The 27,318-nt window shown below is 40.4% G+C and overlaps 2 protein-coding genes across 20 annotated transcripts; one reads left to right on the top strand and one right to left on the bottom strand.

Annotated features, from left to right (window-relative positions):
• Positions 1–320: 320 nt before the first annotated feature.
• On the bottom strand, positions 321–4,378 carry SNRPE (small nuclear ribonucleoprotein polypeptide E). Its single transcript, XM_083744895.1, has 5 exons — positions 4,150–4,378; positions 3,304–3,330; positions 2,483–2,545; positions 1,602–1,680; positions 321–597 (listed from the first exon to the last, which is right to left on the bottom strand). The coding sequence occupies exons 1-5, from the start codon at positions 4,201–4,203 to the stop codon at positions 542–544; spliced, it is 279 nt and encodes a 92-aa protein (XP_083601021.1). The 5' UTR covers positions 4,204–4,378; the 3' UTR covers positions 321–541.
• A 119-nt stretch (positions 4,379–4,497) lies between these two features.
• Positions 4,498–27,290, top strand: ZC3H11A (zinc finger CCCH-type containing 11A). Of its 19 annotated transcripts, none has more exons than XM_083744870.1 (18): positions 4,498–4,655; positions 8,298–8,351; positions 9,065–9,268; positions 9,519–9,638; positions 11,345–11,468; positions 12,363–12,563; positions 13,418–13,534; positions 14,257–14,337; positions 15,065–15,166; positions 16,245–16,307; positions 17,332–17,427; positions 18,477–18,542; positions 19,080–19,583; positions 20,450–20,523; positions 21,008–21,326; positions 22,629–22,801; positions 23,094–23,158; positions 25,439–27,290. In XM_083744870.1, the coding sequence occupies exons 3-18, from the start codon at positions 9,215–9,217 to the stop codon at positions 25,695–25,697; spliced, it is 2,418 nt and encodes an 805-aa protein (XP_083600996.1). In that variant the 5' UTR covers positions 4,498–4,655; positions 8,298–8,351; positions 9,065–9,214; the 3' UTR covers positions 25,698–27,290. The 19 variants fall into 19 exon arrangements, with proteins under 19 accessions (XP_083600996.1, XP_083600994.1, XP_083600987.1 ...); XM_083744868.1 differs by having other exon boundaries at positions 4,502–4,722; XM_083744861.1 differs by having other exon boundaries at positions 4,508–5,763; positions 5,839–8,351; positions 13,418–13,540.
• The last annotated feature ends 28 nt before the right edge of the window (positions 27,291–27,318 follow it).

A 27,318-nucleotide genomic window follows, 5' to 3' on the forward strand; every position in this document is an offset into this window, starting at 1 on the left:
CCAAACTCGTAACACTACCTACCCACAAGCCAGACATCTTTTAAAAAGGGAAACAGAGTGGGGTGTACTCTATACTTGCCTGAGAAATGAAGCAACAGCAGGATAAGAGATTTTCACCAGGGGAAGACGACTAAATTAAGGGAGCCAATCAGAAAAGACACTCCCAAATGCTGATTGGAAAGTCGCCAGTATCTTCTAATGAAAAGTTTATTGCTAAGGTAACACTGTAATTTGGGCTGAACAGTTTGTTTTCTCCTGTATCATTATAGAACTTTTAAGATTTCTACACCAGGTGCTATGGATAATAAGTAACAAAGATGTACTAACAAAAAGTTTTATTTATAAAGAGCTACAATTCAACACCAATGTAGAAAAGTTATTGAAAATTATGCAAGCACAAATTAAGTAACTGGCTTCATTCTTCACACTTCAGACACCAACGGTAGAATTGGGAGCGATACCATTAAACCACTGCATGTTTTCTTTCTTCTATAGGTTTTAAAGATTAATATAATAAGCAAAACAGACTCAATAACTATTTCTAGTTAGAAACACTCTGTAGAAGAGTAATATTGTCTCCCTTTAACATGATTCGACCTGCAATGAAAAAAAAGTGCCATTAGATCTATGGGAGTAAAAAAGATGCCCCTTTTCTGACAACATTATACCCCTTTTCTACTAAATCCAGTTTTCTTAAATCCAGTTTTCAGTTCATAGAATCGTAGCATTGGAAGGGGCCACAAGGGCCATCTAGTCCAATTCCCTGCAATGCAGGCTGCACAATGTGGAGTTCAAACTTGTGACCCTGAGATTAAGAGTGACATGCTCTACCAACTGACCCAACTGACATTCATCATTTATCTACACCAGTCTTTCTCAACCTTGGGTCCCCCAATGTTTTTGGACTACAACTCCCACCATTCCTAGCAAGCATGACCAGTCATTAGGGATGATGGGAGTTGTATTCCAACAACACCTGGGGACCAAAGGTTGAGAAAGGCCGATAACTGTATAATCAGTACTAAAAATATTGGCAAGGGTGGCAAAGTACAGTACTGTACAGCATTAACCCTTTCTCTTTTCCCTTTCTATGGCCTAGCTCTTTCATGCCCTCAATTACAGCATTAAGTTGCTATCCAAAAACATTCAAGTAACATCCTAGGATAAGATGAACTGCAAATATAATAAGACTTAGAGTAGGTAATATTTACAGATAAAAAAGCAGCTATTCTTCCTTTTCATGTTATTTTTCTACTACACTTTAATAATAATTTTCATAGCAGTTTCACAGTAGTATTAAAAGGTAATTCTTTACCACTTGTTAAGATCATAATTGGACACTGAAGAAAGAACATGCCCATTTGACAGGCAACAGTCAGCTCTTTTCATACTTAGTGGTTGAAATCCATCCCACTAGGAAATTTGCAGAAAGCCAATAAAGATCCAGGCACAGCAGGGCAGTGAAAGCCCAGTGGCTAAAACCCATCTGAAAGGGAACATCTGTACTAGATTTTAACACTCTAATAGGTTTTTTATTGAAAATATGGAAAGTACAATTGCATTTGCTAATGACAAAAGGGAATGGTGTCCTCAACACTCACCCAGCTGTTTCCTTGATTTTGTCTTGGAGTGAATCTCCTCAGCATCATCCAGAACCAAGTTCATATATTCATCAAATCCCTGTGTAAGCCAAAACAGTTGCCTATGACTTCACATTGTTTTAGGGAAAGCAGAACACATGATAACATAGGAAATAAAGCAATATATCCCAGTAGTGAATTCAGACAGCTTGTTATCATCATCACATGTTGCCTGATTTTATATAAAAAAGTGCATAACCCAATATGCCAAAACAATGACACAAACCTCCAAAACAAGACACAATTAAACTAAAATAAAAGTTCAATGCTGGACATGCAAGACTTTTCTGACAATGTCAGGAATTAATTGTGCTCTTTGGGTCTTCAGTTACATTTTATTTATTTAATTTTAAATTTATTGTTTTATTGCTTCACCATCTTAACTTTTACTGTGTCTTGACAGATACTGTAATGAGGGCATAAAAATGCTGTTACAAATAGAAAGTAAATGATTTAAAATCATAAAATGAGCAGCACAAAATTAATAAACTATATAACTCAGAAGTAGCATTAAAAATGTAAAACAGTTTCCAGTTATTGTTATTATTATTATTAATTGAATTTATAAACTGCCCTATAACCACATAAAATAGCTTTAACCTGGCATTTAAATTTGGTACCAAATGATCTTGCCATGGTAAGAGAGGCAAGCACAATTATACAACCTTGTGAATCATGCAAAGGCATGATCATTTACAATACCACATGCTTGTTGTTAGTAGGTGAAGAAGCTAAAGTTACTTGAAAATTAAGCAGGAATCATTTTCTGGGTGCTTTGCTTCTGATAATGTGGGTGGGTGGGTGTGAAGAAAGAAAAGAGAAACAGTGATGGCAATACTCACAATAATACAGCCTTCTATCCTCATGTTCACCTGTTCATACAGCCACACCTGAATTCTGGACCTCTGCAAAGTAAATAGTAAAGGAAGTATTTATAATGGTTCCAAAGAGGCTTTCACAAATTCAGTTGCCTATTGAAGATATCCATGGCTTTCACATGAAGAACAAAGGGCTGCCAAATCATACTTGGCTTTGGAAAAGGTAGAAATTCCAAAACCCAGCATGACATTAGACACACATCCTGTGCATATTCAGAAGGTGTGAGCCTGAAATGTTTATGGTTTATTCAAAACAAAAAGTTTTTCAAGACATTTTATAATACGGCATAAATTTCCTAGAGCCTAGGTAATACTTTATACATGTTGCACTGTTTCTAGGCAAGAAACATCAGTTTTTAAAGACCCAATTACATAGGCACTGGTCTTTTTTAAGGCTACTCAATCCTACAGTGCAGTTAAAATGCCATAAACAGAGGCCATGGAAATGGATGGGCAGTGTTCAAATTAGGACATAACCTAGGTTTCAAGGTGCCATTTAGCTCCTAGCTTTCACATCTCAGTTTCTAACACTGAACAGCAGGAAAGTGAGGTAAAAGTTTGCCTGCCACATTTGTTTTAAAAGTTCACACCAAGCCCTTGTTATACAGACTATATATGCTCCCCTCCAATAAAGCAAAATACAACATCCTGACTATGATTTTATAACACAATAAAAAATTCCAGATCTCCTGGCCATTTGCTCTTCATCTACAAGTTATACTGAATATCACTACTTGTTCAAATTCATTATTAAGGAGTAAAAATCCCAAATTGTGTTTACTTACATTCTGTAGGTATCTGAAGATGAGGTTCTGCAACAAGTGGCTTAAGGAAAAACACATATACATAATAAAGCAGTACCAAGGGAGCCAATTTTGACAGTGGCATTAGAACCGCCTCCTCCACTTTTCAACATAGATTGAGGAAAACAGGTTAGCAACCACAATTTAGTATGCCTTGCCGTTTCTCATCAAAACCATTCCAATTTACTTTGGAAGATCCTTTTGAACACTTGACTGCTTTCTGGGTCGAATTTGAGCCGCATTTTATCCACTTCCCACAAGTCTAGTCTGTTTGCCAGCATTTATATTCTGCCCTTCCCCCTCACGCTTTCCAGATGAAGGGAGTATAAATAATAAATTTTTATTAAATTTATTATTATTAAAGAGGATTTCTAGGCTACCCACAACAGTGCATGTATGGCGTCGCTAAATAAGGCGCATGCATTTTTATTTTTATTATTCTTATTATATTAATATTATTATTACTTAAAGAGGATTTTAAGGCTGCCCACATTATTCAACGCTACTCCCAAAAACACAGTGAGGCGGACTAGCTTGAGAGCGTGGAACCGGTCCATTTTTACTGCTAACTGGAAACTGGGGATTTGAACCCAAGTCTCCCGTCCAACGACCTACACAAGCTACGCGACACAAATCAATGTCTTCCCGCCACTCCTGCGCCGAAATTTCCTCACGCGAAACCAAGCGCCTGCTTCTCTCCTCGCCCCTTCAAACCCCCTTACGAATCTCAGGACACCTCCCTTGGGCGCCATTGCTCCCTTGGGCGCCCGTTACCATCCCCTTCCCACGCCTGGCCTGCTTCGCTTCCCGAAAGCCACGGAAGGATACGATGGGCTGCACCATCACTTTCTGCACCTTCTGGCCTTGCCCGCGGTACGCCATGGCCGGCAGCTGGGCTGGGAACGACCCCCGACAGGACGAGCCGACTTAGGCGGGACGGGGCAGCCAACGGTCAACTCCTCTCACGCCTCGCTTTATCCCTCGCACGAGCGCGGGCCGACGCTCCACCGACGTAGCTAAGAGAACTTCCGGCGCGGGCAGGAAGCTAAGCGACAGCCGTTCGTTTTTTGCATCACAATGGAGAGGCTGTGAGAGCGGCGCCCGCGTGATCCGAAAAGGGCCAATCGCGCAGGCGCCCCCGCCCTCTTCCTCCCCGTCCGCCATGACGCTTGCGGGCAGGGTCGGCCGAACCTGGTGAGAGGCGCCATCTTAGAGGAGGGCAGCGGTGTTGCTGAAGTAGACGCCTCGAGTTCCGTCTGCCGTCCAGAAGAAGAAGACGAGAGAAGGTGACTGGAGGACTGTTGTCCCGACTTCGACAGCGGCTTCTTCTCGGGGTTCGGTAAAGTCCCTGCGCGCGGGTGACAAGGGGCCGGGGTCCCCCTCCCTCAGCCACCGATATAGGTATAAAGGCCGCTTCGTATAGGATTCCCTGGGTTTCCCTGGCCGAGGCGGCTCTCCGTAGGCCTAGGGCCTCTTTGTTTTCAAATTTACTCTCTTCTTTTTGTTAAAGGCTCGTTCCCAGTCCCTATCCGAGACTGCGACAGCTTCCTTATATTTATTTTAATCATATCTATGGTTGCCCCTAAATTAAGTCCATTTTCTGCTTCATTTTGCGTTTCATATAAATGGCGTCCGTACTGCCCCGCTTTATTTATTTATTTATTTCCCGGCCCTCCCACAGCGATTGTTTTCCTGCTCTTCAAGATTTGTTTAGATAATTCGGTTTTCCCTCCCAGTTTCCCAGATCCTTGCGACCATCTAGGAAAGGGCATTTGGATTAACTGGCCTAATCCCAAAGATGGGAAAACTAGGGCAAAGGAAATCCCACAGTGCGGGATTTTCAATAATAGTGGGGTGTTTGTTTGTTTTTTAAATGAAGTAAAATAAAGCCAAGACCTGCCATTTTTAGTGCTATTGATGTAACAGAATTCTCTGGCATTGCAATTCAGTAGGTACACTGAAAAATAGCAAAACCAGGAAGTACAGTAATTCTGGTTGACAAAAAAAAGAGTCTCTGATTATCATGGCATTTAGCTGGTGGCATTTGAGGTTCTTTTCCAAAACAGATTGTGGTCATTGGTGCATGCTGCACTCCAAGATTGAGCTGTGCATCTAGTATGTTTCAGGAATATAATGTCATAGGATAAGCAATTTAAAATACAATGAAAAATAGAACTGCCATTGCATGCTATTGCTAGGCAGCATAGAGCCGACTACTTTAATGAAGATGAGGGTGATCAATGGTTGCAGAGGACATAAAATACCTTTTGTAACCAAAATATCTGCAGTATATCCAGTTTGAAACTAGGTACTAGTTCTTCCCACTGCAGACCCTTTGCAACTGAATTAGCTGTAATAATTGTGATAAAGTTTTTCTTTGCGTTGAGCAGCTACTGATTTATTGTGTTAATTTCCCCAGTCTTTCTGATACGAGAAGATGCAGCAGCTTTAATACCGAAGAGTACATTGTTTCCGCCCAGTGCAGAGTCTGGCACAGATGGCAGTAAAGATGGACAGCACTTTCTAAAGCTATTGTAGTTAGAGGTGCTTATCCTATTCATGTGCCTTTCAAAACATGCAAAAATATCATAGTATCGAAGGACAGATTTTAGGTGGCTTAGTTAACAGAAACCCATATGTTGATAGGGGAAGCTGAGAAATTGGTGGGCATTGGCCCAAGTGGTCATAAATTACCTCAACTGCCATTCTTCTATTCTACCTTGCTGTCAGAATGTCAGAGCAACAAATTTCTTGACCTCTGAACATAAGCTCATTTCAGAATTTGACAATGATAATATGGAAATGGCTCCTTTATATACTTATATTCATTCAGGCATTTGGCTTTGGCATGCATGGTGCTTACTCATTGCAATGAAATGGAGATGTGCTTAAGAGAACAGTGAATGAAATCTGTGTTCTGGGCTTCAAGACAATTTGAAGTGCATATGAAAATGCTGCTCTTTCCTATCCATCATTAGCACTAGCTGGTTTTTGACCTTCAAAGTGTCTTGTGAACATATACTCTCAATACCTGCAATGAGACAGGGATGTTAACTGTATGCTTGATAATCAGAGTGAGGGAGATAATGTGACACTTTATGAACAGGAATTAGAATATGAAAGTTTCTGTTCCTGTGCCTAAACCTTTCAGTTTACATTCCTAGAAGGGAGTATTGCAGGGGGTGATCCAGCTCTACAGTTCTGTGATTCTACTGCATGTTTTCTCACATAAGCTCAAAAGTTAGCCCGCCATCAGTTGACTTTTGAAAAGCTTTTGTACGATTTGAACACAAAACTGCTCAGCTTTATCAAGGATGTCAGCATCATCATGAGAATCTGGCTTTCAAGTACTATTCCTACTATCAGAGCTATGCCCATTATTTTTATTGGAGGGGGGATGGAAAAACAATCACCTTTTCTTAATTGCTTTTTAAAAATTGTTGGTTTTTATATATTGGTGAAAGACACCAACAGTTCTTGGATTTCACCTATATATTAAAACAGTGTAATATTGAATGAAGTTAATTGTTCTCAGAGCTGGATGTGCAGTATGTTCTTAAACCATGGCAGATAACATACAAACTGCTTTATAACATGTACTTAAATTCACCCCCAAGGGGATAGTTTGGTTGCTACTAAATGTGGGCTGATTATGGCAAAGAGAGGTATTGTGCATTTGTCAGAATCTTTCTCCTTGCAGATTTGATCATGTGAAGCACCAATATCATTTAGTGCAAGCAAATCAAGTTTGAATAAATTTAAAAAAACTGGGTGGGAAGAGAATATAATAATGAAAATTAATTGTTGTAGTTATATATATAATTCCCCCTTGTGTAAAATTCATCATGGACTACTATTTCTTTTTCTTTTTAAAAATAATTTCCCCTCTCTATTTTAGAGTTGGGTGAAATACCATGCCAAAAATTACCCCCCAAAATATGTTAGCATTTGTGTGAATAAGAGGTTCCAACCTTTCACTCTTCAATTTGAAAGAAGGAATATATACTCAAAATGGCATTGAAAGAGGGATCAACAATTTCTTTTCTTTTGGGTCACTTTGTGACTGAAGATGCATTGGTTGCTATGATGTTGGACCTGCTGCATCCTTTCAACCTTATCACTGAAAAACAGTGACTTATGGTGTATCTTTGCAGTGATGTTTGGTGGACTGAGCAAAATTAGGTACAGAAAAAACAAAACAAATTTAACATTTTGACAGCAAAATCAAACAGTTGCCTTGATTTTGTAGTACTAAGCCTGTTGCTTTTTAAACTGCATCATGCAGTTAGTTTCTGCATAAAAATTAATTGGATCCCTATTTGTCTGAAAATTGTTCTTAATACTCTATACATCATGTGTACACCCTATGTCTATGTACCTATTTGCGTGCTTATGTGGGAAACGATTGGTCTGAAATTTGTATGGCAATTTATTTTTAGTTCCCCAAATTCGAAACATTCTGTTGCAAAATTTCAATCTTTAAATTTAACTACCGTGCTTGTATATACATTGTTGCATGTATAAACACAAATGTATTTAAGGATACTTATGTGTATATACATATCTGTGTTTATACATACAAGTATTTTTTTTAACTATACAGTTTAATAAAGAGCGGGGAAGATTTTTCCTTTTTTCCAATAGGTGGAAGAAATCTTGAAGACCAGAAATTGAAAAATGTGTTTTAATTAAAAAAAAATTTAAATTTTTCCGGCTGTGGAAGATGGATCTTCTTTGCAGCCAGTTTGAAACACAAGTTCATCTTTAAATGAACAATTTATTTTGAAGAGGCAATTAACCTTCACTATCTCCAGTCTTCCTGACCGTTCAAATGGACTTGCTTTCTCCAGTAGTTGTAATTCACCCTGTCTGAATTTTGAATGAGAATGAGATGTGTTCCTTGGAAATGTGAGGAAGAAAAGTCTTTCTATCCCGTTATTATCAATTCATGGATTGAGTGTTGATTCGACCTACAGGAGAAAAATAACTGGAAGTCTTTGAAGACAGAGTTGCATGCTGAACCTACCAAGGTATCTCAGTGAAAAATGTATTCATTTGGGAAGGTTTAGTGTGTGAACTGTAATTCAACAGGTGCTTAAGATATTTCTTAGCAGTTGCTAAAATTTGAAGGGTTATCAAAATGACTAGCTGGCAGCAGTTTTCACCCAATGGCCAAGGTTTCTGCAATCGCATATGCAAATATTGTTCTAATTATTCAACTTGGCGCATGTCCCAATCTCAGCATCCCCTCTTGTCAGTTCACCTCATCCATCTGTTTTAAGCAGTCAGCAAAGAAGTGGTGTATAGGAATTGAGCTTCCCAAAATATTAAATGTGTGTTGTCTGCTTGTTGCCAAATATGAAACTTCTATATTTCTGGATTTTGCCCTCCTGATATTGCTGGACAACAGATCTTCTTGTCCCTCACAATTGGCCATGCTGTCCAGAGCTTAATGGGAGTCATAGTCCAACATCTGCAGGGCACCATGTTGGCTACCCCCGCTTTAGTGTTTCTTACTATGATGTAAAGAAATTGGATGTCAGGAAATTGGAGGGTAAACAGATTTATGTGGTTTGTTTTTAAACGGGGAACCAGTTTTCGTAACATACATAAAAGTAGAATGTGTTTACCTAACCTACTGGGGTTTAGAACTTATTATGTGCCATTGAAATAAAAAAGAGTAGCAAAGCTTGTGATTTGTAACATGAATGTTTCTTTTTATTTTCCTTCATCTTTTTCCAAGATTATATTTTAAAGAAGATACCAGTAAATCCAACCTATAGACGGTTTTGCCAGTTAAACCAAACTGATCAGCCATCACTGAGAGAATAGTAAACATCTGTTCAGCCACCAGTCTTTCCAACATAAGCTGACAATAAAGATTCAGCCGAATATGTCTAACCAAGGAGATGATTGTTACTTTTATTTCTACTCCACATGTACCAAGGTTTGTATTTCCCCTGTCCTCTAGTCTTCTTTATTCATGCTTGCAGTATTATAAGTATAATGTAACCTGATACACCCAATAGACTCCAGCCAAGGCTTTATTGGTAGCCAGGAAGAGGAATATGCAAAGTTGTAGTAAAACCTTTAAAGTTGCTTTTGTGCATAGAAAATGCAGTTCAATGAAACCTTGGTTATACTAGTCTGATTTTCAATGTATGTATTGCTTACCAATACCATATTTCATTCTTCAGGGTGACAGTTGCCCCTTCCGTCACTGTGAAGCTGCTCTGGGGAATGAAACTGTGTGTGTGCTTTGGCAAGAGCAGCGATGTTTCAGAAGTGTCTGTCGATTTAGACACATGGAGATTGATGTAAGTATTGTCTCAATATATAGTCTAGCAGTGTGATTACTCTTGATATCTGGGTCTGTAATACAGACACTGTGTGCATTGTTGAAGTGTAGTGTTTTTTGCATAGAACATTTTCCTAAAAACTATAAAAACATAGGCAGGATTTAGAGCTATCAAGTTAGTTTGTTAAGTTTAAATTTGCAAGGTTATTTTGGTAACTCCTGCCTTGCTTTGAAAAAATATATCTACACACATACACTTATAAATGAAGAAACTGTTCATAGTTGTTTGAGATTCCCATGTTTAGACTACCAGCATGAGTTTCTTAGTCTCTAAGCACCTTTCCAGCTTGATTTGAACTTGGGGTGCTATTATTTGGGTTGGTTTATTATATGGTGACTGTGTTTTTTTACATTAAAGCTACAAAAATGAGAGAAGAAACATGTTAACTCTGTTTTAGATATTTTCCCTTGTCCACCATGTGAGTTGTCCTAGCTTTTTCATAGTATGAGCTAGCTTGTAGAAATGTAATGCATTTAGGCCGCAATTAGTGTCCCACAGTTATTTCTGCCAGTAACCCATTACCTTGTTTGCATACTATGCACACATGAGAATGTTTTTGGGAAGAAACAGGGTGACCTGTGTGGACAAGAAATGTGATAGCAGGACCTACCCTATGGCTATAAAAAATGGAAGTGTAGCACATGCTATTTGGTTTTTAACAATGATTGTTTTTAACAGTGCATACCAAAAGGGTCTGTAATTCCCTATTCTTAAACAATAGTGGGGGAAACATAAAGTTAGTCTATCTTATCAAAAGGTGTGGCAGGCAGTAGGATTTGGAAGGAAAAGAAGATATCATGTAGGATATAGGAAGGTAGAACTGAAATATAATAATGGGCCAGGATCCAAAAAGCCTATGGGTGAGTGAAAAGCAGTTTCACATATGCACTGTATGTGTGTTGCTCAATCTCCCCTCTGCTTCATCTCTTATGCTACATTGCATTTATCTGTACAACATGTATTTCCCAGAAGGGCTGCTTTTCAGGGTATGAGAGAGAGGTTGTTGGCACAGCTTGTGTACATGAGTGGAACTCCACATGCAGCCAGTGTTAGAAATTGAGATATGAAAACTAGGAGCTAAATGGCACCTTAAACCTAGGTTGCAGGCACAACAACGGAATGTCTGGGCATGCTTTTTTAATAACAAGAATACAAAGTTGAAAATGAATGAACTGCAGCTAAAATATTAGGTTCATTTCCCCCATGATCTAGTCCTCACCTGAAGACTGCAAAAAACAAAGCCATGCTTCCCCTGCCCACCCTGCTAATATTCTTAAGACAGTCTCTTCTCCAGTCTTCAGAAAGTGGTTGGAAGTGGGGAAGGCACAAAAGGGTCCCCCTTTCCTTCCACTGTGCAGTCTTAATTTGAAATCTGCGCCCAGAGCTCAGAAACTGCTCGTGTTAATGAAATTCCCTGTTGCAAAATGCACCTAGAACAATGGGAGTTTCGAACACTGCAGGCCTTTGGATCCTGGCCATTGTGATTAAGTAGTCTCTTCACAGATGACTGCCTGTCCTAAACGAAATGGGAAATAATATTTGCATTATCAGTTCTTCTCCTGTAAAGGTTATGTTGCTGATACCATCTCAGTGTGTTACTAATTTACGTTGTGGACTTGCAGGCTGTTCCTAGTGTACACTTATTGCCTATGTTTTGTCTTCAGAAAAAACGCAGTGAGATCCCATGCTTTTGGGAGAATCAGCCAGTGGGCTGTCAGAAGATGAACTGTGCATTCCACCACAACAAGGGACGTTTTGTGGATGGGCTTTTCTTACCTCCAAGCAAGAGTGAGTTGTAATTTCACCTTTCGGCATGTCTCTTTGCCCCTACCTATCTACAAAAGATCTTGCATTCTTTCTTCAGACTTCCACATTTCTGTAGGTTCTGTAAGGAAAGCCATACTTGCCTGACTTCTCCCCCCAGCAGTGCATCAAAAAAATCCAGCAGCAATACAGTAGATAAAGTTTATGCAGGGACACGTTCTTTTTTGCACAAAGGTGGATGCTTCACAACATAGTTTTGTAGTTGTTAACCCAAATACTACCGAAGGTGTGAGGAACATTTGACCCTCCATATGTTGCTGGAATGAAACTCACTTTCCTGGCCTTTAGCTACGCCTGCTGGGGCTGATGGGAATTGTAGTTCAGCAACATCTGGAGGGCCAAGGGTTCCCCACACTTGTCCTACTAGCAGCTTGAAGACATCCGTGTGAACACAGCACTCTGAAAAGTGGTTTACATAACTTTAACCCCAACCCTGCAGCCCTTCCTCTCCCTTTTTAAATTGCTGTAACCATGTAGGAAGCTCTTTGAGACAAATAGCTGACTTGTTTGTATTTAACATACAACAGGGCAAATACTTTCACCATCATTTCTTTATGGTTAACTTCCTAGAAGCATTAGGTGACCAGTGTTTCAGAATTCTAGATCTGAGCCATAAGAATGGTCTTTAGTGTAGATGTGTGTGTAAGCAAGATAGAATAGGGCCACCACTTACTGGAGATTTTTCTCCAAATTTAAGTATCAGTAAAATTATTATATTAATATTGGTCACAATCCTTTGCAGAATGATTTTGATATTACTGGAGAGATTTTACACACGATGGATCAGATACCTATCTATATTACTGATAATGGTTTTCAACTTGTAGTTTATAGATTCTTGTGCATTTCTGTTTAAAGCTGTTCTAAACGTGCCTGAACCTACGGAAGAGGAGATGAAGGCTACACAGATTTCATTGCAACAGAATAAACTTTCTGTTCAGTCCAATCCATCTCCTCAGCTGCGTGGGGTAATGAAGGTGGAAAGTTCTGAAAATGTACCAAGCCCCACTCATCCACCAGTTGTTATTAATGCTGCAGACGATGATGAAGATGATGATGGTGAGCAAAATATAGTTCCCTAAAGCATGATTCTTCGCCGTTGTTTCAGTGCATATCATTAATGCAGTCATTTCTTCAGTGTATACCCCACCTCATCCTGCAGATCCTCAGAGTGCCTAACAACTTATATAAAAATTAAAGTAAATTAAAATCAAGATGAAAACAACAATAAATATGTCAAAGCAGGTGATAGTATTGGGTATTATCTAGGGTCGCCATACGTCTGGAATTTCCAGAACACACCCCAAATACTGCAACCAAAAGCAGTGTCTGGGTGGAAATTGGCAAAATGTCCAGGGAAATCCGGACTTATGGCTGCTGACAACTATCAGTATTGTTTTTGTCAATGTTCCTCACAAATAGCTCAAAAACGTCCAAGCTCAACAACTTTGCCCCCCCCCCCCCAGCTCTGGATTATCACTTTTTCAAATATGGTAACCCTAGCATTATCCCAGCACCATGAAACATTTCTTCCACTGGTGCTTCTTCCAATCCTCTGGAGCATATGGAGTGGGGAGGTTTCCACCCTATAGCATCTGAGAGTAGCAAAACTTAATTGGCAAATCATAGATCTTCTACCTACCTTTTAATTAATTGCGTGTTGTACTGATCTTACTTTACTAAACAGGTGAGACAATCCAAATGAAGTTTTACTTGATTCACAGTTCTAACTTATATATGCCTACTCAGAATTAAGTCTGACATATTTCAGTGGAGCTTGCTTCCAGGTTAATGGGTATAAATCAATACAGCCTAAGACTTATGCACATTTGGGAATCTGTCTCACTGAACATAGTGGGCTTACTTCTGAATAAATAGGAATGGACTCAAAGTAGCAATGTTACTTCTTTCAGATCAATTATCGGAAGAAGGTGATGAATCTAAAATGCCTGTTCAACAACCCTCTGCGGAGGTTTCTAATGGATTGCGGGTTATTTCTACTCGGAAATCAGCAAGTAGCACAAAACAAGGTAAAGGTAGGAACTAATATGCTCAAAATAAACGGAGTGGTCGCTTAGCAAGGGATTTTGGCCAAGGATACCTACATTCAGCATTTGGGTTGGATTGTTTATTTGCTTCAGTGTGTGTTTATATTTCAGTTCTTGCAATTGAGGACTTGCAAAGTATGTTTTCATAAATACCGTTTGTTTGTTTTTAAAGCAAGTATTGGAGAGAAGGACATTAGTGTGCTGGTGCAGTAAGGTAGATGGGGTATAGAGAGTGGAAAGGATATAGGAGCTATGCAGAAAGATGGGAACAAAAAAACCAACAAACATTTTTTGTCCACAGGAAGTGTTGTGGAAAGTTTTCTGGAAATATTTTCTCTGCATATTTAGGGTAATGTGCATCAGAACATGTTCAGTTTGCAATGGAAAATTTGCTGGTGCCCCAGAGACTGATTTAATTTAGCATATTGATTATACTTGTATAGAGTAAACAAAGCTGAAAACATTGAAATTGCCAAGTTTGCTTGTGGCACCCCAGATGTTTGATTCCAGCTCCCATCACCCTACGCCAGCATGTACAAACAATGATCAGATGTGATGGGCAATGTAGCTCAGTAACCTCTGGAGGGCCACAGGTTCTCACCCCTGGAATAAATTTTCACAGGTTATCTAACTTTGAGCTTGTTTGCTGCGCTTTCTTATTTGAGAGAAACTTATCCGCTTACTCAGATTTTCACATTTCGCAGTTGATAATTTGAATTTTGGAATCAAAACCCTTGATGAGATCAAGTCAAAAAAAATGAAGGAAAAATCAAAGAAGCAAGGTGGTGAGTTGACCTTTGTAATTGTGGGGGTATTCCATAGCATTATGTTTGGGTACCCTCATTGTTGCAGTGTCTCTTATTAGAAGTCCAGGGTGGGTTGTTGCTTGCTTTTGCTTAGAGCCTTGCAAATGCTAATGTTCGAATCCCTGCGACGGGGTTGCTCCTGTTGCTCAGTCCCTGCTCCTGCCAATCTAGCAGTTTGAAATCACATCAAAGTGCAAGTAGATAAATAGGTACTGCTCCGGGGGGCGGGGGGAGGTAAACTGCGTTTCCGTGCGCTGCTCTGGTTCACCAGAAGCGGCTTAGTCATGATGGCCAGATCACCCGGAAGCTGTATGTCGGCTCCCTTGGCCAATAAAGCGAGATGAGCGCCACAACCCCAGAGTCGTTCGCAACTGGACCCAACTGTCAGGGGTCCCTTTACCTTTATGTGTAGCCTTGGATGTCCCGGTGATAATTGATTCAGCAGTTTTGTGCCCTACAATTGAATCACAGCAATTAAGTGTTGGGGTGGTGGCTAGTGGAGGTTGTTCGATGATTGTTCAAAGAAAAAAAGAATTTTGGATTGGACTTATCCTAAGGCACCAATGCATTACAGTTGGCATTGTATAGTAGCCAAGAGTGTGAACTTAGAAGCCTCATATTCAAATTGCATCTCAACCACAAATTCATGAAATGCCAAATAGTGGTGGCAGTGCAGCTTAATATAGCTTTGTCTTGCTCTTCTCAGACAACCCCTCTGAGGTTTCTGCTCAGATTCAGACCCATCCAGGCCCAGAAAAAGAAAATGTACGGACTGTGGTCAGAACTGTAACTTTATCTACAAAGCCAGGTAAGTGTAATTCTGTTTGTATTCAGTTCAGCAGCTCTGGTAGGTGTGGCATTTCTGGAAATGCCCTTCCTCTTTATTGATTAGCATCAATGTTACGATGTGTGCTCATGTATGTTCATATACACACTGCTGAGAGGTTTAGGATCTTTTGCTGGAGTTATGACGTGCACTTATTGTGGATGTGTGTTAATCCTTAATCTTATTCCTACAAGAAACTCTCACATAGAAATAAAGGAAGCTTAGTTTATTATATAAATCAGGAGTGACAGAATATATATATAATGCTGCTTTAGATAGCAAAGTTACAGTCTAAGCGAGTAGCAAATCACAATACAAACACACTTTAAAGAGCAGAAAATACCCTATCTATTCTAACACCTACATAAGCAAGGTGACAATTTTGCCATAAACCCACACAAGAAGGGAAGGGGAAAAGGAAAGTATACCTGTCCTTAAAGCGAAGCAGTAGAGGGCAGAGTCCTAGGAAGTGCTGGGTAAGTTCTGTTGTATTGGAGCTGGGAGAGCTAGCTAACCTTTTCATCTAATGGTCTTTTTATACCCTTTTTTACCAATGCATTGAGATGGAGAGGGGAGGGACTGTGAAATGAGTGATTCTTATAATTTCTATAATCACTTTAAGAATAGTGAGAAATGGGATAAACTGGCCATCCCATTTGTTTGTTTAACAAGAGGGTTGGCATGTGTAATCTTCCTGCCTCTTTCACCTATGGTCACCCTGTCTGTTTGACAAAAGGTGAAAGACATGTGATAGTGAGCAGTTATCTGAATCTAGGCATCTTTGCTTGCAATCTGCCTATATATCACCTTACCATTGTGTGTGTGGATCCCATTGAGGAGTTGAGTATTCTGTACTTAACAACTAAATTTGCATGTGTTAATCTGGTCAAATGCAGCTTCTACTGCAAGTAAATAAACTGCTGTATAAATACAATTTGTGTATTAGCCAAGAGGCTTTAACAGTTTATCATAGAATAAAAACTACATATTAATACACATATTAAAGCAATTGGTTTACTTCAGACATCTGTTAAAGTTGTTTGCCCTTAATTTTTGTCAGGTGAAGAGCCTCAGATTCGATTGACTGTTGCAGAGAGATTGGGAAAACGGAAATCCTCTACAGGTGAGAACCAGCATGTAGAATTAAAAAACCCTGCTCCTCTATTAACATATCAGCCTTAACCATTCTATTCCATCATAGGTGTATACCCCCCCTGTTTTTGAACCTTGATGATTTATTAAATTACTGTATTAAAGTACCGTATTTTTCGCCCCATAGGACGCACCGGCCCATAGGACGCACCTAGTTTTTTGGGGGGGAAATAAAGGAAAAAACTTTTATTTCCCCCCCAGGTGCGCTGCGCTAATCCCGAAGCTTGGGGCGAGCGGAGCTCAGCGCGCCCCAAGCTTCTGGGTGCCGGCAAGGTCTCCGCTAGCCCTGGGAGAGCCGCGCGTGAACATTTTGCCTAGAAAGATAGGGCAGAGATATACATACACGTGCACACACATTGTGGCCGCGCGGCTCTCCCAGGGCTAGCGGAGTGCTACGCTAATCCCAAAGCTTGGGGCGAGCGGAGCTCAGTGCGCCCCAAGCTTCTGCATGCCGGCAAGGTCTCCGCTAGCCTTCGGAGAGCTGGGTCTCCCACGGCTAGTGGATAGCTTCCTGAAGCCTGGAGAGCGAGAGGGGTCGGTGCGCACCGACCCCTCTCGCTCTCCAGGCTTCAGGGAAAGCCTGCATTCGCCCCATAGGACGCACACACATTTCCCCTTCATTTTTGGAGGGGAAAAAGTGCGTCTTATAGGGCGAAAAATACGGTATATGCCATTTATGGCACAGCATAGAATCTGCGGCAAGGAGGATTTTCATTTTTCTTGACATTTCAGTGGAGAGCTGTGTAAAAACTAGACCGGTATCAGCTCTTATCACACTCATCTGCTTCTTGCGCTGCCACAATGTGTGTGCACGTGTATGTATATCTCTGCCCTATCTTTCTAGGCAAAATGTTCACTAAACGTGTCTTTCAGTATCATAAGACTGATGTGGATGTAATTGCCACTAAAAGTAGCAAGCATAGCTGAAAGCAAAAAAAAAAAACAAAACAAAAAAGCCTGACAATAATCTATCTTTCTTCTCTTTTTACTGTTAGTTTCTGAGAGTGGTCTCCCCCTAAAACGTAGCCTTGCTGAAAGACTGGGAAAGAAAGTAGACTCCTTGGAGAATGCAGACAAAATACCAAAGAGAGGTAGGTTTGTTTAAACAGTAAAATGGGTTCTACTTCTTTTGTAGTGCAACAAGCCTGTTTAAGTGAAATTGTTCTAAAATGTCAATGAATCTCCTGTTTTATCAGGGATGAGGAATCAAATGCATATAATGGAAAGGTCATATTAACAGTTGTTTGTTTCAAAAATCTTGTATGCTGTCTCCATGCAGGATGTACACAAAGTATTCCAAATTCCATAGTCAAGGTGATCTGTGCACAGGGCATAAAATGTAATTGCTTTGATAGAGATTTTTTTTTTTTTTTAAGAATAGTAGATCTATTTGCGGTTCATTTGTGGTTCTTTTGAGTTTCAGAAAACATACAGTATTTCATTTCACTTTTAATTTGTATACCATCTTCCTTATATTACTATACAGAAAGCAGTTTACAAGCTGAATAAACAACAAAATAGACAGCAAAGATCATATACCTGATAACAATCTGATCCAATACAAAAAAGTCATAATAAAAACATAACTTTAAAATAAACAACTACTATCAAATTTAAGAATTACTAAACTGTAATCAATAAAAATAATGGCAGATCATGATGCATAAAATGCTACAAAACATACAAAACCATGTAAAAGGATCAAATTTAGAAACAAGGACAGACAAATTATAACATTAATTTTTAAAATGCCCTGGAACTCCTCTCTTCCCAGGTGCTTCTGCTGTTCTCAAAGTCATGGTCTGGGAAAGGCTCTTAGGGATGGAGGGTGGGCAAGGCAGGTGGAAAAAGCCATTGCCTGATGGCCAGCATGAAGTCTTTTCCCCATCACAGTTCTTCTTCATCTGGAAACATCTCTCTTATGAAGACTCCTTGGGCTGGAGGGTGAAGCAAGCCATATGAAACAATTTTCTGTGTGAAGCCATAGGTCAGCTTCCTCAACCTTCAGCTTCAGCCAGCATGGCCAATTGTCAGGAATGATGGGAGTTGTAGTCCAAGGCACTAGGAAGATTGCTGTAGGAGAACAAAACAGGAGACTCCTGTGTAACTTCCTTCACCATTTTATTCTTTCTTTCTGCAGTACAAGTTCCCTTGTCACTTAAAGAGAGACTAGGATTACCATCTGAGCAGAACAACATGGAAACAGGTAACAATTGGTTTTATTGGAGTACCTTGGGATATCCTCTTCCTATTTCTTGCAGGTGGATCTTTGCCTTAGTGCAATCCAAGCTACTCTACTCAGAAGTAAACCTCACAGAGTGTAATGTGACAATAATATATAAAAGGCTAAAATCTATAAAAGCCCCATGTCACAAAACAGCCTGCAGCTGTTCTTTTTTCTTACCTCCTGAATTTAGAGCTCCTTTATGGAATGAGATCTTGCTCTCAGCATTAGTTCTTCAGCAATGTTTTACCTACTGCTCACTTTTTGACTTGGATAATCTACCTCAGTATGCAAAAAACTGGCAAGGGTTGAAATACGACATGTACATCTTGAGGGAAGCCCATTTAGAATGAGGTTGGGGGATAAGAAGCAGATTGTTAAACTCTCAGAGTGATACCACATCTTTTGGGAGCAAAAGTATATACAGCCTAGAACAGTTGACATTTTGACTAACATAAAAATGCAAACTAATTAATTCTATTGTGCATTTTTTCATTTTGCTTTGTGTTTGTGGTGTAGAGAATGCTGCCCAACCAGTAGGCGAAATTCATGTGAAAACACTGGAAGAAATCCGTTTGGAGAAGGCTAGCCAAAGAAAGGGAGAAATTCATCCCAAACCCAAGGTTCAAGTAACTTTTACCATTGATGAGCCCAATGCAGTGGCAAAACCGTCTCCTGCCATCAGGATCAAAACCTTTTCAGAGGTCCTGGCTGAGAAGAAGCAGAGGCAAATGGAAGAGGAGCGCATAAAAGCTGAAAAAGGGAGCCTTGCTGGACCAAAGCATGAGGGTGAGCCCCAGAAGCAAGTCTCCTTGGGTTCAGCTGTTTCCAGCAGAAGAAAGCTGGAGGAGCCTTCTGACAAAGCTAAGGACTTTAGGGAGGTGCGCATCAAAACTCTAGAGGAAATCAAGCAGGAAAAAGCCCTCCGAATGCAGCAAAGTGGGGAGAACACTTCAAAGACGCAGACGCAAGCTGAGCGAACTCCAGTTGGGAGGAGACAGTTGTGCATTACCAAGCCAACAGGTACTATGCATGCCCTGTTTGTAGCACCATTTTACTACTAAATACTCATATTCAGAATGCATGTTGAAGCAGATTTTTTTTTATAAATGATAAAATTGGTATAAATACTCGTGATAGATTTGACTGCTGGAACATAGGGTAGAGCAGTATCAGGAACTTCAGCTGCAGAACATAATGTAGTGTGCTGACATCCCCCCTTTCCCACACATGGCTCTGAAATGAGCTCAGAGAAAGGGAAGGGAAAAAGCATGAGTAGGGTATTCAAAGGAGGAGAGTATTGGCAATGGCAGGAGGCGTTAAGCATTCTTTCTCCTGCCCTTCAAGTGTCCTTCCTGCATTTTTCAGTATTTCAGCAAATGGGATCGCACATTTTAATTTGACCTTAAATTCAAGTGGGGGTATTCTTTTCAGTTCACTTTGTAGGAGCCTGTAACTAATGCCAGAACAAATATTTCTGAAAAAAAAACAAGTATTTTCAGCTGGAAGTAACTTAAATAATCAGCCTGTTGGCATTTTAGTGTATTTTTGGTCTCTGTGGAGTGGCTGGGGAAACCCAGCCAGATGGGCAGGGTACAAATAATAAATTATTATAATATTATTGTTATGCACATTTTCTAGTTCAGGACAGGATAGGATGTGTCTGGGCAGGATGTGTTCCTCAAAATTGAGGAATTGAGATGAATTGCCTTGCTTGTAGTGCTTCATGGACCTTGCTGTTGGAAGGTAGCAAGCATTTCAAGCAAGATAGAAGAATGCTGAGTGTGGTGTTCACCCACCTAATTTACCTGTCCTCATAAGGTGGGAAATAGCTGTGCCTCAGGAGAGTTAATTCTCCTTTTAGAATGATCATTGTGGTGTTTTAACAGCTCCTGGAAGAGAAAAAAAACATCTAGAGCTGAAGTCCTCTCCAAGAACTTTTACATCAGATGCCACTGCGAAGGTAAGTCTTCATTTTGGTACACAATACATTCTATGTTCAAAAACAGGCCTTGCTACTGATGCATGTTCATTATCATCTAGCATCTATGGAAACTGCCTGACATCTATGTCAGGACTGGCTGTCACGTGATACACAAACCCTGCTTTCTCACCCTTCTAGCTCCATTTAGATCCCATTAGCTAATCATCTCTGGGCCAAAGTTCAGCATAATATATTTTGACAGCCTATTATGAAGGGCACATCATGCCACCAAGAAACACAATGGGGCATCATTTTTCTGACAGACAACCCCAGACCATGACTGCATCATGGTTATAAAAAGCCAAAAAAGTAAAAACAAACAGAAGTAAGAAATCCTGAGCACTATCCAGAGCCAGGCCACCCAAGGAAGCATGTCAAGATACTGAAATCTTGGGGGGGGGGGGCTGTCTTTCCCTGGGAAGCACCTGTTTTCTCACCCCTTTATTTCTCATTGTCTACTCAGCCTTTGAATGACAGCATGAGCAATTCACATTCTAAAGTCCAGGTGAAGAGCTTGGAGGAGATAAGGAAGGAGAAGCAACGGCTAAAACAGCAGCAAGAGAGGAAGCCCCAGGAGGAGCAAGTGACTGTGCCATCTGCTGGGGAAGAAACTGCAGAAGGGAAGGCCCCAGGGGCGAAAAATCCTGTATCCCCAGTGACAACAGGGAAAAGCCGTCCACTTACAAAGAGGTTGCTGGTGAGATCCCAGGAGGCAGCGCCAGAGAACGTGGGGTCAGAGGAGTCGAGACTTTCTGCTCAGCCTGTAGAACGAAAGATTAAAGGTATACATCAACACCTTGATGGTAATCAAGAGTCAAAGAAAGGTTGGCCTCCTTAAGCTGCTCATAAGAGGTAGAACAAGAAGCTTTTAAATTTCTGCCATCAAGGTTCCTCCTTGTTTTAAGTTTCAGCATAGCCCCATGAGCTAAGAAACAAGGTGTATATTCTTAAGCATACTCCCACATTCCACTTACATGTCTTAGGTGCAAAGGGATGGGATGAATATTCTTGCATAATACTGATACACACATTCCGGAATTGGCAAAACATCTTGAGCTTTCATCTATCTCTTGAGATAGCATGTGTGTTCCCAGTTGCTTCAACTATTTTAATGCCTATGGAAATCAGAGCCTTTTCTGTCTCATGCATACTATCAACCTGCCTTGCTCATTTAAGCTGTGAGTCACAAATATCCACTGCATCACTCCTGAGACAAAGGCACAAGGATGTATAGTATTAGAGGGACAAATCCAAAGCCCAGAGTTCCTCTGGGAAGTCCTGGCGACTCTGCTTAGCCAGGTAACTGGACCCCTCTTGGTATATGGCACAAAGCTGCACTTGCTCTCTCTCACTTACTGCTAGACAATCTCTGGATGTGGGAGATTTGATAGTATCATATCTGGGCGTCCCAATTATATGCTTATCATATCACGTCCCAATTGTATGCTTCTGCACTTGTGGCAAAGACACATTCTTAGTCTTAGTTGCAATAGCATACCCTCCAACATTTCTCTGATGAAAATAGGGACTTCCCATTCCATGATGATAATTGTACTATTTATATCCCACACATCTTACTGGGTTGGCCCAGCCATGCTGGACAGCTTCAAACATATATAGAAAATAATAAAGCATTAAACATTTTTTTAAATTCCCTATACAGGATTGCTTTCAGACAGCTCAGGGGTCAGAGAACTCCCTACCCTCCAACATTTCTCCAGTGAAAATAGGGACATTCTAAGGAAAAGCAGGGCATTCCAGGATCAAATCAGAAACTGGGACAGCTTCTCTAAATCAGGGACGTCCCTGGAAAGTAGGGACTTTGGAGGGTCTGCAATAGGTCAAAAAGCCCTTTGCAGGATGCTGCATTTTCATGTAGATAAAAGAACTGCCATGTGCAAAGAGCACCGAATCTTTGCGTAATTCCATATATGACATTTCTAAAAAAGGTCTCGTTGGAGGAAGAGAAGTGCTGCTTTTGGTTTTAAAATGTGCTATTCTGGAAAAAAAGTGAGGGGGAGAGAAGAGTAACATTGCCATTCTGTGTCCACGGACTAACCTTGAGTTGCTTTTTCATATTCTAGCCAAACCAAAAGTGAATGTGAAACCATCTGGGGTGAAGCCCGTGTCTCCAGCAAAGCAGGCACTGAAGCGCAAAGCATCAGAGAGTCATCCTTCTGTTATTGCTGCAGTGAAGCCTCTGAGTCTCATCCCAAGCGCAAACACAAAGGAGCACCCATCTGAAAACACAGCCCTGGTAAGAAAATTGATTCATGCTGTTGGAGACTACCTGATAGCTGAAAGTATTAGCTTGTGCTGTAACTTTGCACTTTGAGATAAGTAGCAGGGGTGGATTTTTTTGGAGGAGGGTACATTTACAGTGCTAAGTGACCAGTCATCTTTTGGAAAGTACCAAAGATTAACTTGAGAGAGTCTGATTTCTTATTTTGAATAAGAGGAGAGTAATAAGATGGATGCTCAAGAATTAAAATGGCATAATGATGATGGAGAGAGAAAAACCTTCCACAAACTTTTTCCCCCTCTCTCAGGCAAGTGCTCCTGGTCTTCCAGAAGCCACAGAAGCCGTTGTTCCTGAGAGAGTGCAGCCTAACAGGTAATTATTTTATCTAACATCTATCATCTATCTATCTATCTATCTATCTATCTAATCTATCATCACCCTATTATATGTCATTGAGATTGTCCCTTGGAACAGTTGTGAAAGCTGACTTTGAATGTTTATTAGCCATTACTCAAATGAGATCATGTGAAAATTAGGATAAGGTCCTTCAGCTTTCTTTCCATGTAGGTTTGCAAGTGGAGGTCCAGGTAACAGGCACTGGGAATAAATTCAATTAAATTTAATGCCATAAGAATCTGGGATATAGTGGAGTTCATATTGAAAATTCCAAGACTGTAGTGGCAGATTCTGAAGAAATACAGTTAGGCCAGTAATAGATGAAGGTACATCATAATACTTGAAATAAATTAATACAAATTGTGAATATTTTCCATTGTACTAGTTTTAATTTAATCAACAAGATAGAGTCAAATGTTACCAAGATTTCACTCTTCAGATCCTACTGCACTGAGGAGATAGCAGTACTCTGGATGAAGTGTTTAGATATCTCACACTAACGCTGGCAAAAAATTGCCTTTTAAAGCCAAATTATGATAATTTAGAAACCAACTGCAACTAGACTAGCAAGATCTCAAATCAACAGGCACTTGACCTTGGTTTTTAACATGGGTACCAACAACACATTTATTCTGACATAACCTTTTGTAGGTAATGCTGTGTGATTTAGGTAAAGGGTAAAGGGACCAAGGGTAAAGGGACCCCTGACCACTAGGTCCAGTCATGGCCGACTCTGGTGTTGTGGCACTCATCTCGCTTTACTGGCCAGGGGAGCCGGCGTACAGCTTCCGGGTCATGTGGCCAGCATGACTAAGCTGCTTCTGGCGAACCAGAGCAGCACACAGAAATGCTGTTTACCTTCCCGCCGGAGCGGTACCTATTTATCTACTTGCACTGTGTGCTTTCGAACTGCTAGGTTGGCAGGAGCAGAGACCGAGCAACGGGGGCTCACCCCGTCACGGGAATTTGAACCGCCGACCTTCTGATCAGCAAGCCCTAGGCTCTGTGGTTTAATCCACAGCGCCACCCACGTCCCAGCTATGTGATTTACTTATTTGTAATTAAATGGTATATAAATGCCATAAAATAAATAAATGGCTAGGACTCTACTTCTGCATCTGAAGTAGAATTTGCTCAATAAAGCTTATGCTGCAATAAGCTGATTCAGTATTTTAAGTTGTTCAAGACCTTATGCTATTTATCATATCTGATATTTCCCATAAACTAGTTTCTTAAGTCTTGCGTTTTCTTTTTCATACTGCTCAGTTTACTTTGAACTTAGCTGTCTTAAAAGCAAAACATAAGATGCAGGTGGTGCTGTGCCGCTTGGGCTTGCCGGTCGAAAGGTCGGCGGTTCAAATTCCCGTGACGGGGTGAGCCCCCCGTTGCTCGGTCCCAACTCCTGCCAACCTAGCAGTTTGAAAGCACACAGTGCAAGTAGATAAATAGGTACCGCTCTGGCGGGAAGGTAAACAGCATTTCCGTGTGCTGCTCTGGTTCACCAGAAGTGACTTAGTCATGCTGGCCACATGACCCGGAAAAACTGTCTGCGGAAGCAGACAAACACCGGCTCCCTTGGTGATGAGCACCGCAATCCCAAGAGTCGTTCGCGACTGGACTTAACTGTCAGGGGTCCTTTATCTTTACGGCTACTTAGTGTAAACATGCATAGATGAAGAAGTTAGTGGCATAGCAGTAATCCAGCTATTTCTTTCTGCTAACCAACTGCTTCCTGACCATATCATAATATGACCTAAATGACACTTCAACATAAGGCTTCTTCAGGCATTTTAGTGTGTGAAGAGGAGAGCAGGCCATGCATAAAAGAGGTTTCTAACCATGCTTAGCTGAATGCGGTTAGAAGCCACTGGTTATAGTGCAAAATATCCCTGTCAGTTCTGATCATGCAAGATCCTTAATTTAGACCTTCCTATATATTGCATATTGGTGGGAATGTGGCAGCAAGGATGGGCTGGTGCACACCAACTATACATGTTGCCCTGCACAACACCCCCCTCCCAAATGTTGCTTGAATTCCCATATAATAATATTATCTCTATGTACCTGCATCCTGCCTATTTAAGTTTCAGATTAGTAACTAACTTACGACCTGTCTGCTGCTAGAGGAGAAACTTCCTGCAAAGCTTATTAATATCACACTATTCTGCTGGGGCTAAGGGTTCCCCACGCCCAGACAGGTTATCTGTTCCCCCCTTGGAGATGTATCATATTGTTATCTTTTCCCTCTTTGTGAAGTTCTGAACTGCATATGGAGAACCAGGCAGCCTCCACGTTACAAGCAGAGACAGCAGGCGCAACCTCTTCCCATGCAGCAGTAAAGACACGCAGACTGAGCTCAACAGGACCTGGGAAGACACCCACCTCAGTAGACGATGACTTTGAAAAGCTGATATGGGAAATCTCAGGAGGCAAACTGGAAGCAGAGATTGATCTGGACCCAGGAAAAGATGAGGATGACCTCTTGCTTGAACTTTCTGAAATGATTGACAGCTGATTTCATCCCCATATGGTTTATTGTGAGAGAAAATAAATGTTGTATATTTTGTTGGATAACCAAGATTACCCTTTTCTTGGTGAGAAGTTATGGCAAGTCTTAAAGCACACTTGAACTGATGAAAGAAATTGGCTGCATTTGATTGTCCTGTATTGCCCTGCTGGTCAGAGAGATCTTCCTATATGACTGTCTTGTTACTATCCTGCCCACCTGAAATACTTTGAGAAAACAACGAACATTTCAACTAGGGTCCACTTGTTGACTCAACAACCTTCCTGTATATATTTTTGTTACTTAACTGTCACATTTTGTTTTCCAGCCTTGTGGCAAACCTCAATGTCTGTTTCACGGCTTCTTCATTGTGATTTTTTTTGGGGTAATTTCTGTATTCCCAAATTACTGTGTCAGCTCTTTGAGTCATGCAATTATATTTTCAAATTTGATTCTAGAGCCTGGAGTACAGTTTAAAATGTGGAAGAGCAGAAATGTAGTAATCTCCATCCGAACTTACTGCCACATGGCAAGCGTGGCTTTAGGAAGAAGGAAAGAATATTGAACATTTGTTTTTTAAATCTTCCTCACTGTTATTCTGTACCATTTAGACTAGGTCCCATTAGCAAGCATAAACTCCATTAGGCAAAAGCTAAGAATTTTTGTGTGTGTACCTATATTCATTAAAAATAATTATTGTTTTTAAAACATGCCCTACAAGGGCATGTGAGGTTATTCTCAGGTTTTGTTCTTTTTTCCTGAACTGATGGCCTTTTTTGCTGATATTGCACCGGTCATTTAAAACAAAGCTTTGGAATGCTGCCTTTTGGCAGGTAAACCAGGTAAACCATATATATGCACTCTTCCCTGCCAAATCCACACGGTTCTCAGCTGTGGTTCTGAAACTGCCCACCTGCAAACTTTTGTACCCATGTTCAGCACTTGAAGCCCCACCAATGATCTTTATTTGGCAGTGTTCCATGAACTTTGCAGCGTGGCTGTGGAGACTTGGGTGTATTGTATACCCTATCATTCTTACATCCATATTTCATATGATTACATTTTGACTATTGTTATCTGCAGGATCTTTCTGGTTGCATTCCTACCAAGAATAAAAAATTTGCTTGATTTTGTTGTAAATATATTCACTTTAACTTGGAGAAATCCTGTGCTTTGCAAGTTCACTTTGAAATTTTGCCTGTGCAAAATATGGTTGAATAGAGTCATACTTGTAAATTTATGTTAAAAGCTGCCCTGCATTAACTGCTAGTTGACACATTACTCCAAAGAAGTTGGAAACCAGAGAACTTCTGACGGTGAACAAAAGTAACAGACATTTGAGACTGTGAATAGTTTGCAATAGTTTGTGTCTGCTTATGCAGAACCTTCTGTTTGCTGACATTTTTCTTCATTTTTTTTGGTATTGTTTTCCCATACAAGAGATTCCTCTCTAGGCTTTTAACTACAGACCCCATTGCTTTCTGTACATCTTTTTGTTTTCTATTTAAATCATTGTATCTGAATCAGATATGTTTGCTATTTCTTTAAACAGTCTGCAGGAGAGAGAAGTATTTGTGTTTTAAATAAAGTTAATGTCGGAAATGTGTTTCAATGTTTTATTTCCAAAATG

This window comes from Podarcis gaigeae (assembly GCF_964106915.1).
Source record: "Podarcis gaigeae genome assembly, chromosome: 6".
Taxonomy (NCBI): domain Eukaryota; kingdom Metazoa; phylum Chordata; class Lepidosauria; order Squamata; family Lacertidae; genus Podarcis; species Podarcis gaigeae.

Coding starts and splice junctions, on each gene's coding strand:
- ZC3H11A (XM_083744861.1), top strand. CDS start 9,215: ATGTCTAACCAAGGAGATGATTGTTACTTTTATTTCTACTCCACATGT. Junction 9,639..11,344: donor TTAGACACATGGAGATTGAT/GTAAGTATTGTC, acceptor TTTTGTCTTCAG/AAAAAACGCAGTGAGATCCC. Junction 12,564..13,417: donor CGATGATGAAGATGATGATG/GTGAGCAAAATA, acceptor TACTTCTTTCAG/ATCAATTATCGGAAGAAGGT.
- SNRPE (XM_083744895.1), bottom strand. CDS start 4,203: ATGGCGTACCGCGGGCAAGGCCAGAAGGTGCAGAAAGTGATGGTGCAG. Junction 3,331..4,149: donor AAGTGATGGTGCAGCCCATC/GTATCCTTCCGT, acceptor CACTTGTTGCAG/AACCTCATCTTCAGATACCT. Junction 598..1,601: donor AAAATCAAGGAAACAGCTGG/GTGAGTGTTGAG, acceptor TTTTCATTGCAG/GTCGAATCATGTTAAAGGGA.